Source organism: Mandrillus leucophaeus, unplaced genomic scaffold (assembly GCF_000951045.1).
Source record: "Mandrillus leucophaeus isolate KB7577 unplaced genomic scaffold, Mleu.le_1.0 Scaffold75, whole genome shotgun sequence".
Lineage (NCBI taxonomy): Eukaryota > Metazoa > Chordata > Mammalia > Primates > Cercopithecidae > Mandrillus > Mandrillus leucophaeus.
In genome coordinates this window covers 7201311-7220501 of record NW_012108141.1, presented here as the reverse complement: position 1 = coordinate 7220501, position 19191 = coordinate 7201311, and the positions used below count along the sequence as shown (strand labels likewise).

The 19191-nt window shown below is 34.4% G+C and overlaps 1 protein-coding gene across 2 annotated transcripts in view; it reads right to left on the bottom strand.

Moving 5' to 3' along the window:
• Positions 1-19191, bottom strand: part of LOC105529148 (chromosome unknown open reading frame, human C4orf22) — a 670589-nt gene that overhangs the window by 76815 nt on the left and 574583 nt on the right. For both annotated transcript variants that reach the window (XM_011966234.1, XM_011966235.1), the window contains one exon: positions 14183-14325. In XM_011966234.1, the coding sequence (XP_011821624.1) occupies positions 14183-14325 (143 nt within the window). The remainder of the gene's footprint in view (positions 1-14182; positions 14326-19191) is intronic.

Below are 19191 nucleotides of genomic sequence, written 5' to 3'. Positions count from 1 at the left end.
TGGAGTTTTGGTTCTTGTGACAATTGTTAACAATTGTGATTGTGCTTTTATGTGTGAAGATACTTGTTAAAATGTGGTGTTGCAGTGAATGGGAGGTGGGGGGATGAATGATGCAGGGTTCTATTCTGCCATCTTGCTCTACCCTCTCTCCTTTTATTCTTAGTCTAGCTAAAGGAAAGTCAATTTTGTTTATTTTATTTTTTACAAAAAATTAGCCCTTAGTTTCATTGCTCTTTTCTATTTTTTTTGGTATTCGCTATATAATTTATTATTTTTATTATTTTATTATTTTCTTCCTCTGCTAGGTGTAAAGTTAGGTTGTTTATTTGAAATATTTTGTTTTTTTCTGAATGTAGGTGTTTATTGCTACACACTTCTCTTGGAACTGCTTTTGCTGCATCCCATAAATTTGGGCATGGTGTGTTACCATTTAAATGTGTCTAAAGACATTTTTAAATTTCCCTTTTGGTTTGTTCTTTTACTTGTTGGTTTTCAGGAGTGTGTTGTTAATTTTCCACATATTTGTGGATTTTCCAAAGTTCTTCCTATTTATATCTAGCTTCATAATATTGTGCATGAAAAAGAAACTTGATCCAATTTTTAAAAATTTATTGAGACATTTCTGTGGCCTGACATGATCTATCCTGGAGAATATTTCTTGTGCACTTGAGACGAATGTGTATTCTGCTACTGTTGAAAAGTTGACCTATAGTGTTGTTCAAGTCTGCTGTTTTCTTACTGACTTTTTGTTTTATCTATACATTGTTTAAAGTGGAGAACTGCCTCATGTTCTTACTTATATGTAAGAATGATGAGACCACATAGACACATAGAAAGGACTACCACACAACAGTGCATACTGGAGGATGAAGGGTGGGAAAAGGGAGAGGATCAGAAAAAAATAACTGTTGAGTACCAGACCTAATACCTGGGTGATGAAATAATTGGTACAACAAACCTCCATGACACATGTTTACTTATGTAACAACCCTGCACATCCTGCACATGTACCCACCCCTGAACTTAAAAGTAAAAACAAACAAACAAATGAAAAACCAAACCAACAAAAAAGTGGACTATTGAAGTCCTCTATTATTATTGTATTGCTATCTCTCCCTTCAAATCTGTTGATATTTGGTTCATATATTTAAGAGCTCTGAGTGCATATATTTAAAAATTATATCCTCTTAATTGGCCTCTGTATCATTCTATTATGAACTCCTTCATCCCTTGTGAAAACTTTATTTTTATTTTTATTTTTTTGAAAATTTTCTATATAAAGTCTATTTTATCTAATGTAAGATTAGGCACTCCTTCTCTCTTTTAATTATTATTTTCATGTAACTTTTTTTTCATGAAAATGTATTCATTTTAATCCTGTTTGTGTCCTTAGAGGTAAACTGAGTCTTTTGTAGGCAGCATATGGGTGGATAATGTTTTCTTATCCTTTCAGCCACTTTTTTGATTGGGAAATTTTACTATTTACTTATATAGTAATTATTGATAGAGAGGACTTTTAATTGTCATTTTGTTGTTTTCTGAACATTTTATAGTTTCTTTGTTCCTTTCTTCTTCTCTTGCTGTTTTTCTTTATGATTTCATGATTTTTATAGTGGTATGCTTTGATTCCCTGTCTTTATATTTTCTGTATCTTGCACAGGTTTTAATTTGTGTTTACCATAAGGCTAATATACGCCATCTTTAGTTATAACAGTCCATTTTCACATGATAAAACTTAAGTTCAATCACATACAAAAACTCTCAACTTTTCTTCTTCATTCCTCTCATATACTTAATGTTATTAGGGTCAAAATTTTTAACTTTTAATATTGTATATTTATTAGCAAATTATTGTAGTTACAGATATTGTTATGCATTTGTCTTTTGACTTTTATATGACTTGAACATGATTTATGCATCACTATTATCATTATTATATTATTTCTGTTTCTATCTCCTTATCTTAAACAAAGAGGTTTATAATTTTTTGTATTTTCATGCTTCTAATTAGCATCTATTTGTGTCCTCTTCATCTTGAAGAAGTCCCTTTAGCATTTCTAATAAGGCAGGTCTTGTAATGAGCTCTCTCAATTTTTGTTTGGGAGTTTTTCTCTCTCCTTCATTTCTGAAGGATAGCTTTGCTGGTATATTCTTTTTGGTTGGCAGCTTTTTCTCTTTTGATATTTTGAGTATATTATCTTATTTTCTTCCGTGCTGCAAAGTTTCTGCTAAAGGTATACTTACAGTCTTACGGTGATTATCTTGTATGTAATGAGACACTTTTTACTTACCACTTTGAACTTCCCTTTTCCTTTGACTTTTATAATTTGATTACAATGTATCTTCATGTAGACCTCTTTAAATTCAACCTACTTGGGTTCCTTTGGGCTTCATGAATCCAGCTTTCCATTTCTTTTTTGAGACTGAGGATGTTTTCCATCATTATTGCTTTAAATCACTTTCTACCAATTTTTTTCTCTATTCTCCTTCTATAAGTTTCATAACACATATACTGATTATCTTGGCAGAGTTGCATAAGTTTCTTAGGTTTTCTTCAGTCTTTTTCATTCTTTTTTCTTGCTCTTCTGATGGAACAATTTAAAATAACCTGTCTTTAAACATACTGATTTTTTATTCTGCCTGACAAAATCTGCTGTTGAGACCTCTAGTAAATTTTTCATTTTGGTTATGGTGTTCCTCTGCCTCAAAATTTCTCGTTAATTCTTTTTCATCATTTCTATCTCCTTATTGAATTTCTCATATATTTCATCTATTGTTTTCCAGATTATGTTTAGCTGTCTATCCACGTTCTCTTGTAACTCACTGAGCACCTTTAAGATGATTATTTTGAATTCTTTTGCAATTCACAGATCTCCATTTATTTTGGGATGGTTACTAAAAAAGTGTTTTCTTACTTAGATTTTGTTATGTTTTCTTAATTCTTTGTATTCCTTGTAGGTTTACTTTGTTGTCTTTATCTTTAAAGAAGCAGATACCTCTTCCAAACTTTATGTACTAGTCCAGACTCAGAGAGGTGTACACTGGTCAATAGTGCTTAATATGAGACAAGATAGAGGCCAGCTCAACAAGGAGCACACTGTAAGGCTGGGAACTTACTGGAAACTTTCCTCCCTTCTGGAGGAAAAGCCTCAGTTCTGTGCTTTTTCCAATTTTATAGAGCAGTACCAGCTATAAGATGATGTTTGTTTCCTTTCTTTGTTGCGCACCTTTCCAGAAGATTGAGCTCTGCTGGTTATTCAGTGCTTGTTATGATACAAGATAGAAACTGGCTCCCTCCGTGGAGGGAGCTTCACTTCCTTCCGTCTTTTCTGGAGGAAGAACCTCTGTTATGCACCTTTTTTCCAATCTTACAGAGCTGTTAGGGGCTGCCCTCCCTTCCTTGGAACTGGGCTCTGTCAGTCCTTCAACACTCAGTATGAGATGAGAAAGAACCTCAGTCCATAGAGGGTTCTGAAATGCCTAATAAAATTGCCTTCACTTTCTTCCTTTTCTTCTAGAGATACAACCTCAGTTCTGTGCCTTTTCCTTATCTTGAATAGCAATGCTGGCTGCGAGGGAATTCTCTTCTCTTTTCTTTATTTCTAGTTGTTTAGAGGACTGGGATCTACAGGTTGTTCAGTGCTCAGCATGAGGCCAAAAGGAATCCAGCTCCAAGAAGGGCACCCTGCAAAGGCAGGAGGAGGCCAGGCGGCCAGGCATACTCTGCAATCTCACTTTTCCCACTATGGGAGAAATCATGTTCTAAGGCAAGCTTCTCAGTGCTAAACTAAGGTTGTTTTTGGGAGGAACCCACATAGATAAAGTAAAATTTCCTCTTTTTTTTTTTTGAGATGGAGTCTCGCTGTGTCACCCAGCCTGGAGTGCAATGATGCGATCTTGGCCCACTGCAACCTCCGCTTCCTGGGTTCAAGTGATTCTCCTGCCTCAGCCTTCTGAGTAGCTGGGACTACAGGCGCCCGCCATCATGTTCGGCTAATTTTTTATTTTCAGTAGAGACGGGATTTCACCATACTGGCCAGGCTGTTCTCAAACTCCTGACTTTGTGTTCTGCTTGCCTCGGCCTCCCAAAGTGCTGGGATTACAGGCGTGAGCCACTGCTCCCGGATGATTCTATTTCTTAACTGCATTCTGAATTTCTCCTCAAAATATTTTGGCACTAATACTGTTGTTATATTGACTTTTTTTTTTTTTCTGGAGAAACAAGAGCTATGACTTTCTACTTTGCTGTCTTGCTGACATTCCCCCACCTTCTCCCAAAGCAATAATTCTTATTAAAATGAACTCATTTCATGTATTTATGCAAAAGACATTCAAGAAGACTTCCTAATTTGGAGGTATTTTCATGAACTTCAAGCCATTTCCATCCTCTCTTCCCTCCTTCCTTTCTTGTTGAATAGATTATTTTCCCCCTTTCTCCCCCCTTCCCTCCTTCTGTTTCTCCTTTCTTTCCTCTTTCATTTTTCCCATCCTTCATTTTTTATGTTCATTTTCTGAACTTTCTTGACAGTGCATCACAGTCGAAGGACTTTGGTACTCAGTTTATCCTGGAATTTAAACAATAGAATCCTAAGGGTCTGACTTTGTAGACCCCCAATTGCATGAATGATAGTGAAGAGAGGTTACAGGAACTAATAAGAAGGTATGTCAGCATTCTGAATGACTTGACTTTTCACGTTTGGACTCATTTATCACTTTATTTATTTGAATATAAGAAATGGAGGAATGGTTGAATTCTGTGTTATGACTAGAGAAGCTGAACAACTTTAATAAGTGCCATTAACCCATTTCATTAAATTTTGGCACAGTGGTGCATACACATGTTACCAGATTGTAAGGTATGTTCATTAATTAAAATTACACATCTTGAGGGCTTATCTGCTTCACTCACACTCTTTAAAAATAATATGTAAAAAATAAATAAAAATTAAACATAAATTTCAATTGAAAGTAAAAATGCTGAGTGTTAAAACAAATGAAAATACTAAGATGAGATTTTTTAGAGCCATGTAATCAACAAGTTAACATTATACAGCCACTTCTACAGCTAAATTTACATGTAATTCTTCTAATGTGTAATGGTCAGGCAATCAAAAAATAGATAAATATACAGTGTACTGAAATGTTAAACAAAAATTGGACTATGGATTAGGAGACCTAAGATATAGTCCCATTTTTCTTACATCTACCCTTTTGTCCGTAAGCAAGCTAATTATTTCTTCATTTGTGGGGTTAACACTTAAGCATCTCTAGATTTTAGATTTCCAATTATCACTAGATTTCTAGGGCTACCCAAGTTGCTAATGTTGGATCACTGCACACATTCTTCCTGAAATATCCTGATTTACATATACTCTAAGAATAGGAACTGATATTTCCTGATACCCCAGAGAGCGAAATGTGTCCCCTGAAGCATCATTTACCTTAGCGATTTTATTGTGTGGTGTCCGTGGAAATGTTATCTAAAGAATAATGATCATGGTGCATCCTTATTTCTTTTATTAACCCCAATGATATGGTCATCATAAGACCTGAGACAGGGAAGTTGTAGGACAGTAGAGATATTAATTAATGTCCTCAAGTTTCTTTTTACCACATAAAATAAAATTAAGTTTTCCATGGAAATAATGGGTTTGAAAATTTGTGACATGACCTGACAAACTATCTCTGATAAGACAATATCTCAAGGAAAATGATTCTGAGTTCTAAACAATAAACAATTTAATTTTGGTGCATAACTTATTTCTACATTGAAAGTTGTGTACAATTCCAGCAAGCTCCACTTACAGCTTTAACTCTACTTAAATTCTGTTACCACAAGTACTATCCTTTCTTCTAATTTAGAAAATTTAATGAAAATAACTCTGGAAAGCAAGGCTAATTTGCTACTAATATACTTTCTTATAAAATGTAAATTTTAAAGAAAAAATAGAAAAACAAGTAGGTTTATATAAATACACAAAAGTTAGTTCATACTAGTTTAGGTACTACACAATTTTGTTAAAAAAGGAAAATATATCTTTTTAGAGGAATAGTATAGCAAGTCTTCTTTAACCAACAGGTCAAACTGAGCATCACTGATAATGGGACAACGTGACATTAGGTGCTTCCTGATATGATGTAATATGTAATGGATAAGTTCTTGTCTAAAAGAAATATTTATACTGAACAAAATGAAGTGTTTACAGATATCTCCCAGTATAAAGAAAATAGAGAGATAAGAGAAATGAATCACATATTACCACAAGGAAACAACCAGACAAGTTCAGAATGTGGAACAATCTAAAAGACAAGGGTCCTGTGTTTTTAAAAAGTCAATGTCATCACAAAGAAAAGAATATTTGGCTGGGAAGTATGGAGAGAGGTGCTCTTTTAAAGAAAAAGACAGTCAAGAGACACAAGCAATGTAATTTTTATACATTGATTGAACGATGATTCACACAAGTAGCTACAATACATTTTGGACATAATTAAGAAAATTTAAATATGAGCTAAACATTAGATGATAGTAGAAAATAATTATGAATTTTTTTATCTAGAACAATGTGATGTTATGTAGAAGGATGTCCTTATACTCACGAGATGCAAGATGAAATATTTTAGGGTGAAATCTGTAAGCTACTTTCAAATGGTACAAACATAGACACAAACACACCAAAATACCAAACGATAATTAAAGCAAATTTGGAAAAATGTTAACAATTGTTTTGTCTAGGTTGTGAGTATATTGGCCTTCATTGTACTATTCTTTGAACTTTTCCAAAACTTAAAAAGAATTATTAATAAAGAGTTGGAAAAGTTGCATAAAAATTTGAATGTATTTAATGTCACTGAACTGTACACTTGAAATGGTTAAACTGTTAAATTTTATGTTGTGTATTTTTGACCAAAGATGTTTAAAAGTTGGAAAAAATCTCATGTAAAGAGTAATCCTGTCTTAACCACAGTCAGTGTCAATAAACTAGAGGTTTTGTGAGATCTCTAATTATTCACTTAAGGTTTATCCAGAGACACAATCTTCAAGGAAACACATTCTAGACAACTAAAGAAACTACCAAGTGATTGCTCTGGGATTCTGACTTTTTGTTTTAAAGCAATGGACCAAACTGCATGAATAATTTCTATCGTTAGATGACACAGACAGATACTTTAGTAATGATTCAGTAGGAACTGTTAGTCCTAGTTTATGGGTTATATGCACAGTATATGGCTTTTGGGATCTCTGCTCCATTTCTGAATTTTCCATGAGAGACAGTACTTAATATTTAGCTTGGAATAAAGAGAAGCTAAAATGAGTTAAGTATTAGAAAATTAAGTTTATCTGTAAAAGAATTCCAAGTAGATATTACAAAAATTTTTTGAACTACAGTTCAGAGGATATGAATAGATTCTAAAAGTATCCTGGGACATGACTGAGGTTCAACAAGTCAGGGCCAATGTTTCCCTAAAGACTTTTAGGCTGAAACCACAATTACAGGTCACTTTTAATTCTGTTCAGAACTCTTCCACACACAAAGCTGTGGGGACACTGTAATTCCTACTCACAGTGACTGAAAATGAAAGCCTGGTTATAAGTACAAAGAGGGATTTTCTGCCAAGCTCAATGAAAGAAGGAAGTGGCAAGGGTGGGTACAGGATGGCCAAAATTTCCTAGTCTTAACTGTGGACAGCAGGATTGCTTAAAGTTCTAAAAAATATTCCCAAATTAGGTCTTGTCACATAAGACACATTCCTGCCAAAAAAATATATGACAAGGATTGGGATGTGGATATGAGGTCAAAAGTGACATCTTTACATGTCAAAGTCTTAAATGGAATAATGTACTGAATAATAATAATAATAAATAATGGCAGTGATCTCTGTTTGGTTCTAGATTTCTGGTTGTACATGTGTATGTGTCTGTATATAACTTTGGTTAAGCCAGATAACACTTTTATGATACAGGTTCTTTAAGTGTTAAAATGTGAAAAAGGTCTTGTATTAGTCCATTATTATATTGCTATAAGGAAACACACAAGACTGGGAAATTTATAAAGAAAAGAGGTTTAATTGACTTATAGTTCCGCATGGCTGGGGAGGCCTCAGGAAACTTACAATCATGGCAGAAGGCACCTCTTCCCAGGGAAACAGGAGAGAGAATGAGTGCCATCAGGGGAAATGCCAGATGCTTATAAAACATCAGATCTTGTGAGAACTCACTCACTATCATGAGAACAGTATGGAGAAAACTGCCCCCACGATTCAATTACCTCCCATCAGGTCTCTCCCATGACATGTGAGGATTATATGGATTACAATTCAAGATGAGATTTGGGTGGTGACACAGCCAAACCATATCACGTCCCTAACCTATAAGGTTTTTGTAAAGAGAAAGTGAAATATTATATATATATATACACACACACACATATATATATTTGTAAGTGTAATATATAATATTTATATATAATATGTAATATATATATAAATTTAGTATAGTGCTTTAGTTGTTATTTAGTACTATGCATAGTAAGTGCTCAGTTAACATCATCATCATTTTTAAGTCATCATTATAATCATCTCAGACTCTGACACAGTTCAACCTTGTAACCACAGTGGTATGGAACAACCTGAGGGAGACCAAGGGCTGAAATTAACTCACTCATAGTGGGTTAGCAAAGAATATCATGACTAGGATAACAGAAAATATGACCTCTAGAATCTAAGATAGCAGTTTAAACCAGAAGTCACAAACCCAAATGCCTAAAAGAAGCTAGCAGGTACTATGCATGAGTAACTCAAGGGTGATGGTGCATATGTCAATATAGGTGATTAGTCAAGTCTGGGTTAATCTAGTAAAAATATGCCCCATCTGAGGAAGCAGCTGCAGTTTAATTCTAGATGATAGTTGAGATGAGAGAATGCAGGCTCCGTATAAACGGATCTTAGAAGTTTAAAGAAAATTTCAAATCCAAGATATTTTGTGGGGAATTTTTTTGTTTCTGAAACATTGACACAATTTTACATACAATTGTGCAGGCCAATTAAAAAATTCTGCAGGCAGATCTGGTCCAATGACTAATTGGTGATCTCTGGTTTCTGGCTTCTTACATCATTCCTATCTAAGATTAGTACTGGTTCTAAAGATTGGCGTGAGATTGAGCCTCTGTGTTGGGGACAAGTAGACCAGAATAGTGTTGCTTGATGGAAATATAGTATGATATGAGTCAGTAATGTGAACCACGGATGTATTTTTGAATTTTCTAGTAGTCACATTAAAAACAAATAAAAAGAAATAGGTAAAATTATTTTAATAATGTATTTTATTTAACTCAACGTATCTATCACATTATTATTTTAACATGTAATATTAATTACTAATAAGATATTTTGTATTTTTATGAGAAGTCTGCAGAATCAAGTGTGCATTTTACACTCACAGTACATCTTAATTTAAGGTTAGCCACACGTCAAGTACTCGGTGGCCATATGCGGGTAGTAGCTACCGTACTAGAGAGCACCGGTCTAGAGCATGCTTCTCAAAATTTAATATTGCTATGGTTTGAATGTGTCCCCTCCAAAATTTATGTTAAAACTGGTGTATTAAGTGGTAGGGCTTTTGGAAAGTGATAAGTCATGATAGCTCTGCCTCAGAAATGGATTAGTGTCTTATAAAGAAACTGGAGGGAACTAGTTTAAGCCCTTTTCTGGTACCATCTTGGAAGCATAAAGAAGGCCTCACCAAATGGCAATTCTGCCAGCACCTTGGTCTTGGACTTTCCAGCCTCCAAAACCATAAGAAATAAATTTCTGTTGTTTATAAATTACCCAGTCTGTGGTATTTTGTTAATAGCAGTACAAACTAAGACAAATAAGCATATGGAAATACTGAGGATCATGTTAATATACTGATTCTAACTCAGTGGTTGAAAGAGAGCCTGAGATGCTTCACTACGGGTTCATGGACTATACTTTGTGTATCAAGGAGCTAGGTAGTTGTGGTAAGTCTGCTTTAGCTAGCAGGTTTTTGCTCAAAGTATTTCCCCCTCTTTAAATTCAGTGAACCTCTGCTGAAGAGACTAAACTAATATTCTAATGAACAATCACTATATTTGAATTTGGAAAAGCATTAATAACTTTAAAAATAGGCAATATTTTAATACTATTTGTAGAAGCCCTGGGTTCATTTACTTTTTTTTTTTTCCTTTTTAAACTTGAGAATCAGCCAATATGTTACCAGAATGCTTTCATAAGAATGCACTTAAGCACAGGATAAGTGCATATAATTCTAACTTCGGGGGCTTGGAACGTTAAACATTTTAATAAAACAGACAATGGGACTTCAAGGGAAATTTGACAATAATACCTTTCAAAGCTTTAGTATTTAAGGTCATTTTCTGGTCAAGGGTATGAATATTTCATGGAAGCTCTAAAAAGAAACACAAAGAAAAATTTTTCATTTCCTCTTGATTATCCTATCTGAGGGATGGGTAGAGCTCTATAGGCAAGCTTTAGATCTTTGTTCAACAAATGCATAAACATGGAAATGTATGCAAATATATGTGGAGCCAAATATAAATGATTCTACATGGTACAGTTGTCCTTGGGATATAAAAGCTTAAACCAGGAATAGTGTTCTAGAGGTGAGCAGTGAATGAGAATGCTGAAGAACTTATCCTCTCTCATCACTGTTTCATTTAAGAACTTTAGTAAGTGGTTTACTATTTATTTTATTCTCTCTCCGATGGTAAGAATAATGCTTGTCATGCCCATATCATAGGGAAGTGTGAAGGAACTTGAAACTGTAACCTACTATCCACTTATAATTACTCACAAGTGTGTCAAAAAGAAAGTACTTAATCTTAAAGACATAGTTAAGATGAAAGCTGAATTGAAAAGATTGCCAAGTGGTCAGGGCCCTTTCTAATGCTGCATTTCATAATAGTAGCAGCTGTCTATCGACATTTGTGTTTTCCACAGTAAAAATGCAAGACTAGATTCTAATCATAGACACAAGATGTTTGTCTCTACATAGAATAAAAGGCCATGCCAAAAGGTAAGGATATAGAGACTTTATGAAATATTTAATTTTAAATTTTGGCTTCAGTTCTGAATCAAACTAAGTATGGAACTTCATATATCAAACGGAATTTTTTCCTTAATAACAACTGCCTAACTACCATATTCTATATTAATACTGGGCAGTTAAAGATATGAAATCAAAAGCAAAACTATAATATCCTATAGGACAGTATATTTATGACTTCCAAAAAGGATGGGACTTATTAAACAAAATACAAAAGTGCAAACTGTAGAGGTAACGTTTAAAATGCATTAAGATGACTATCAGAACTTCTGATTTCTGACCATCAAAATCAATGAAAAAAAAAAAATAAAAGAAGAACTACACCCAGAGAGATGATATTTTGCAATACACATAAGAGGCAAAGGATTAATCAGTATCCAAAAATAAATAAAAAGAATCATATAATTTATAAGAAAAAGAATAACTCACTTGAAAGAATAGGGAAAAATCTTAACAGGTACTTTACAGAAAGAAAATCTGAACAGCCAATAAAAGATGCCCAATCTAACAAATAATCAAGTAAATAAAAATTAAAACCACACTGAGAGATCATTTATAACTCACTACAGTGGGAAAGAACAGTTTATTAATATCTTGTGTTGGTGAGGATGAGGGTTAACCAAATCACTTATATAAGACTTCTCATGGATACAAAATGATACAACTACTCTGAAAAATAGTTTGGCATAATCTGCACACTCTTTTGTGTTTCTGGCTTTGAATTTTCTATAAATTAAAAAAATATTTATTTTGTATTTCTGCATGAATTTCTTTCAAGGTAACCAAATAAGTGATAAGGAAAAGTTTTGCTCCATAGAAGAATTCAAGCTAAAAAACTCAGGATAAATAATAGAATTATAGATTCACCATTATTCAACCCTTAGTAAAAATATTTAGGTAGCTTTCAATAACAGATGCTAACACCATTGGGTGAAATTTTATGGAAAAATCTTATAATGAAGTAATTAGACTGGCATCACCTGAACCTACTGATTGAGCCCAGGAGATCTAAAATTGGTGCAATACTCAGTATAGAGCATCACATATTAAAATTTCTTACTTAGAAAAAAATTATACTCCATTTTATCAAATCAGTTTATAGGGAAGAGAGGAATATAGACAGTAGAACAAACAGCGTGATTTTACTGGATCAGTAAAATCCAGAATGTGAGACATTTGAGGACAATGACTTTTAGGACCTGGTTTCTCCAACAAATCAATAATGTAGAAGATAAAGAGAATGAGGGGGACCATTGTAAAAAATAAATAAATAAACAAATAAATACATGCAAGAGGTAAAGATATAGTAAGATGAAATACAATATCACTTAAATTTTGATTGGTCAAATAAACTATAAAAAATAAGTTAGACAGCCAATTAAATTTTATTAAGGGTGAAAATGAAATGTGAACTAGGTATTAGATGACATTAGGAAAGTATTTTGTTAGATATGATAATGTCGAGATGCTTTCTTTAAAAATGTCATCAGATAAAGATCCATGCTGAAGTGTTTGCAGGTGAAATGAGATATCTTACATTTGCTTTAACAAAACAAAGCTGCTAAGATAATAGAATTCACGGTTTTAAGTAAATTATTAGTTATAAAGGTGGTGACGAAAAACAGGAGGTCTAGGATAACATCTGGATTTTGCCTTTGGTTTCAAGGGTGGTGCCATTTACCAAGACAGGTGATACAGAAGCAACAGCAGGCTTCAGAAATTAAAATGACTTTAATTTTGAGCATAAGTTTTAAGAGTCACAAAGGGCTCGATTGTGTTTGGATACTATAAATTATCAGCAGCCATCCACAGCTTTGTGAAATTTCCTAAAATTTCCTTCAGCAGTACCCAGGGGTGTCGCAACAAGTGCAGTGAAAAAAATGTCTGGATCAATCTACTTTGGAATGTTAGTAGGTCAGATACAACCAAAGACTGAAAAGACATGGGCAGTGGGGATTATTGCAAGAGAGAAGTTAAATGAAATGTTATTCTAGGTAGGATAAGAAAGGGCTAAGTCCATTAAAGTGGTGATGGGAGTCAGGCTCGGTGACTGACGCCTGTAATCCTAGCACTTTGGGAGACTGAGGACGGTGGATCACCTGAGGTCAGGAGTTCGAGACCAGCATGACCAATATGGTGGAACCCTGTCTCTACTAAAAATACAAAAAGTATCCAGACGTGGTGGTGTGTGCCTGTAGTCCCAGCTACATGGGAGGCTGAGACAAGAGAATTGCTTGAACCCGGGAGGTGGAAGTTGCAGCGATCCAAGATTGCGCCATTGCACTCCAGCCTGGGCGACAGAGAGAGACTCTGTCTCAAAAACAAACAAACCACAAAAGGGTGATGGGTAAGGAAGTCTTCAGATAATATCAGTAAGGGTGGATAGAGGATAACAGGCATCTCAGAAGAGGTAGGTATTGTTATAATCTTCAAATCTGAATATAGCAGTGGAGAGTTAAAGCATAATGCTGCTACTAATTTTGGGGTTATAGAGTTAAATAAGAGAGAATAAAATGTTTTGGCTTGCATGCTATTTGGAAAGGAGTAGAAGAACCCATCTGTGAATAGATTGGCAGTGTAGAGTAGATGCTAGGTGATAGACAAGGGTTCTAGAATAAAAGGCACTGGTCGGTAGTAAAAAGAATGATGGATGTGAAGGAATGGGTGTCCCAGAATAGGACAGAGATGAGAGAAATGAGGGTGAGCTGATCAGGGGCCAGCAATTTGGCTGGTGACCAAAGAAAAGTGGAGAAAAACATGTTAGATGAGTGGCTCTTGAGCCTTAGGGGCAGACCAAGTCCCAAGTGCTGCAAAAGCCTCATGAGGTTAACAAATTTCAGGCGCTACTTATCATTGAAAAGGAATGTCACTGGGAATTTACTTATCTTGTCTCTGAAAAATCTTTTTTCTCAGGCTGTTAAAGGAAAAACAATGCAACTATGCTTATTCCTTATTTTAAGAGTTAGTTATTTTCATATTAATAATCAGTTGTATCACATTCCTATTATGTATACATTAGCATTTTAGGCACAATGTAAACCATAAAATAAAAAGTCTTTGTTCCTGCCTCTAAGGGTGCAAGAATTATACATAATTCACCTTATATCTGTAGTCCTTGGAAGAAGTCTTTTTTTTCCACTAAAGTAGACTTCGAAATCTTCTGTCTTTAGCCTGTGGGCATAGTCGATGTATCCTGATATCTCTTGACCATAAGAATTTCTGTCACGAATAAAGATCACGGACTGGTAGCACAGAATAGGGAATAAGACAAAAACATAAAAGAGCTGATTTATTATAGAATGCCATAGGATAGAATGATTTAAAACACTAATATGAGTGACCTTAGGAAGCAGGGCTTCTGAAAGAGAGGTTATAACATTGAACAGATTCTTTTCCCCCACTGCACCTAAAAACACACGTTACTGGCCTGGTGCAGTGGCTCACGCCTGTAAGGCCAGCACTTTGGGAGGCCGAAGTGGGCAGATCACGAGGTGAGGAGATCAAGACCATTCTGGCCAACAGGTGAAATCCCATCTTTACTAAAATACAAAAAATTAGCCAGGCATGGTGGTGTGCACCTATAATCCCAGCTACTCGGGAGGCTGAAGCAGGGGAATCGCTCGAACCCGGGAGGCAGATGTTGCAGTGAGCCAAGAATGCGCCACTGCACTCCAGCCTGGTGACAGAGCAACACTCCGTCTCAAAAAAAAAAAAAAAAAGAAAGAAAAAGGACTCACAATATTACAATATTCCATTTGAAAAACGAAAAGAACAGAGATACAATTAACAAATTAACAATTAGTTGTTATTATGCTGATAGTTTTATCTTGATTGCCTACTCTGTTTAGTATTGAATGCTGAGAATACTGTGCTGAAAAGGATTCTCAGGCAAGTTTTTGGCTAAGGGGAGAAAGTGTTGTGATGGTTTAGTTATACATCCCACAGATATGGCAGGAGGAACTACCATTCTTTGTTATTTCTGTGTGCATTCTTATACAGACTTCAATCATCAGCCCTTTTCATTTTGCCCACATAACTCCATGTAAATTAGTATCCATTTCTCCATGCTTTTAAGCCACTTATTTCTTAATTTACACAGCACAAATTATAAACAAATAGTAACTCAGAGACTTCTTGAGACTCACACTACAGACCAATGTCTAGAAAGACTGCACCTCCTTAAACAAGGACATGAGCCATAATTTTCAATATTTCATATGTATTCCTAAAGGTACTTGACATCTTTTCACGATCATAATTGCTCCCAATGTCAGTTATGTCATATTGGGACACACAAATACACACACACGCACACGGAGACAGAGACAAAGACAGAGAGAGAAAGCCCCCCGCGATGGAATTATATTAACAGAAAAAGAAAAGTATCCCAAATGTCCTCCCCACTGTCTTTAAATGAGAGATGAACCGAACTTATTTCTCCAGCAGAATGGCAGACTAGATATTGTGACTGACCTTCCTACTAAAAACAAATAAAAATTCTGAATAAAATCTAAAACAATAACTTGTAAAACGCATTGATGCCCTGGCAAGGAAAAGAAATATTCAGAGTCCAAAAACTAAGCGAAAGCAGGAACCCAGAGAGGAGAGCAGGGCCTTAAAATAATCTTTGTTCTGAAAGCATCTGCCCAGCCTCAGGGAATTGGAGCAAGGTTTCCATGACCTTGTAGGGTGAGGATGCAGGAAACAAATTCTACCTTTCAGAGACAGAGGCTCATAGAACTTATTGCCTCAACAGAAAGCTGAGAAATCAAAAATGCATGAAGTACTATATCTTCAATGAATCCAGAAAATATAAGAACTATCCAAGAACAGTATGCCAGGGAAAATTCTTTCCAGTGAGCAAAATATAAACATCTTCAGACCAAAAGAAATAATGAGGGAATTGACTAACAAGATCATTGCTCAAAGAAATTCTGCAGGATATATTTCAGGCAAAAGGAAGTGATTCTAGCTGTCGAGTCAAAGATAAAGAAAAAATAATAATCAAAGAAAGTTGGAAATATAGGGGTAAGTAGAAACAAATATTGACTGTATAAAACAACAATAACGGCTTCTTAAATAAAAAGAATAATGTGTTTAAAATGTTTGAAATAGACATATGTTTGGAGGAAGTGATTAAAGTGTTGTGATGTTCTGGAATTTTTCAGAATGAGGGCAGATGTATTGATCCATTTTAGAATTTGATAAATATGTGTGTATAAATCTAGGATGATTATTAAGAAATAAGAAATAGTATATATGACCTTTAAATTATAGTGGGATATATAAAGTTAATCAACCAATTAAATAGAAGGCAATAATGAAAAGGAAAATTATAGAAGAGTCAGGAAAAATAAAATACACAAAATGTAAAGGTAGTGCCATGGGTTCAATTGTGTCCTCCCCAAATTCATATGTTGACACCCTGAACTCTAGTACCACAGAATTGACTGTATTTGAAGACAGAGCCTTTTGAAATGAGAATACATTACAATGAGCATTTTAGGGTGGGTTCTAATCCAAGTTGATTGTGTAAATGTGGACACACAGAGAGACGCCAGGGTGCACGTGCACAGAGTCAAGACTATGTGAGGACACAGCAAGAAGATGGCCATCTGCAAGGAAAGGGAAAAGAACCCTCATAAGAAACCAAATCTGCCAACACCTTCAATTATCTTGGACTTCCAACTTCCAGAACTGTGAGAAAATAAAATTGCTTTGCTTAAGGCATTGTCTGGGGTATTTTGTAGTGGCAGCCTTAGCAAACTCATACAGATTATAATAAGTTAAAATAATTAAGTAATTGCAATAAGTATAAATGACTAAATGTTTAAGTTAAAAACAAGCTTATTAGCATATATATATATATAAATAACATGAAACATAATTACACTTAAAGGTTGAAAGTTAGATAATCAAAAAACTTATATACGGGAGAGTTTTCATCCAAAAAGAGCAGTTATCAGTATACTAATATTAGACAAAATGGTTTTTAACATAAAAACCATTACTAGGGATGGAGCTTCACTACATAATGATACAAGGTTAATGTCATAGAAAAATATAACAATTCAAAATTTGAATGAATCTTTAAAAACAAAGTTTCAAGATATTTAAAGCACAAATTGATAGAACTAGAAGGATATAGAGATGATTCATTATCCCTTTGGTGAATTCATCTCCATTATTTCTAGATGAAGCAGAAAATGAATACATAAAAATTAAAAAATTAATATCGATTTAAAGGACTTAAAAACAAACATGAAGGCTTGGTGTTTATCATAGGCTAGTACCAAAATTTCTTTACACTTCAATGTTCTTGTAAGTAAAATGACTGAGAATCTAAAATTATATACATTTGGCCATAATTTCACTATTTTATGTTACGATATATAGCCTTTTTGTGTCAGTTAAATCCTCTTTTCCCCAGAAACTTGATTAAATTTATTTCAAAACTCTCTTCTCCAGCTCTGTGAGAGTTAAATGTCTTCTCTGATTTTTGTGAATTCCTAGTTTTCTGATGATGGAGGACTTTAAGTGAGGTCAAATGGAGTATAAAGGTGAGTCCCTCTAGAATCATCATATATAGCCCTGGGCAAGTCACTCAAACTCTCTCAATGTCTGACTTAGATTCATTAGTCCTGTGCTCTTAAGCAACTTCCGAAAAACATCCAGCAAGTTTCTACCAAAAACAAAACGAAACAAAAACAAACAAAACAACAGAATCCTGTTTAGACCTCAGCAGTTAGCTAGTTTGGCCACTGAGCAGCCTCTTTCTTCATGATTCTCCTTCAACTCTGTAGAGCAACGGAACACTCCCTGACTGCCTGGAACTGCTCAGCTTACATTTATGTGCTGTCGGGGTCATCTGCCCTGAGCACCCAGTTCGTAAACATCATGCAAATACTGTTATTTATTTTCTCAGTGAGAATTCTGGTTATTAATTATTATATCTATGATTTTTAAATTTTCAACCAAAAACATGCCCAATTAAAATTTTTAAACCTAAACTTCTCACCGCAAAAAAGATACTCATCTGGGGCTGTTTTTACACAACTCTGTATAGAACAAATGTGAATTCTTTCAATATGTCTTTCCAAGTGTGGTTACATATGTGCAAAAGTATAAGAAGATGAGGGAAGATTTTTAAGAAGACTTTTTAGTAAAATTTTTAAAAAGTTCGCTAAAATATTTATCCAATGAACACAATGCTTTATTAAATTATTTTTAAAATTTGATTGGAACTGTTAGTATGTGGTAATTGCTGACAGATTGTCAGGAAATTACAACTCAAAATTTAATTTTAGAAATACATCTTTTAAATGGCACGGTTTGGGATTATAGAGGCAGAAGAGGTGATAACACTGATAATCAGACAGATGTGGTGGCAGATATTAATTATTGTCAAGAACTTCAGCGCTGGTTGAAAGTTCACTGCCTTATTTATATTTTGTGGATTGCCTAAGAATTTGAATGAAGTTAAACTAACAGTCTCAGTTAACTGTGTATTCATTTCAAAATGTATATTTTTCTCCAGAGTTAATAGTAATTATTTCTTCTAGGAATACCTGTTATCGTTTATGAAGAAGCCAGTATATTCTGAGTGAAGTTTTAAGAGCTTCACATTCATTATCTCATTTAATTGTGTCAAACTTTTTATAATGGCTAGATAGCATTATTATCCTCATTTTATAAAGGTGGGAAATGAAAGCATTAAGAGTTTTGGTAACTCCCAAGGACATGTAGCTAGAGAGGGGAGCACCCAAACTCACACCCAGGCTGGCTTCCCATGATACTCAGGTTCTTATCTACTGCATGATGGATAACTTAGATTCAAATGCTGGCTCTGTCACCTACTTACTGTGTGACACTGGTAAGTTAGTAATACGTTTTAAGATTTAGTTTCCTCTATACTAAAATGGTCATAATAATACCTAAATTGGTGTGTGAATTAAATAACACTATTTTGCTAAGCACTTGGTAATGCCTGGTACATGGCAAGCACTCAATAAACAGTATCTATTGCTTTTGAAAAGTTTTGTCATTAATGTTGCTACTGTATTTGTAGCATGTTAAGAGTTTTATAAATTACTTAGGGGATATGGAAA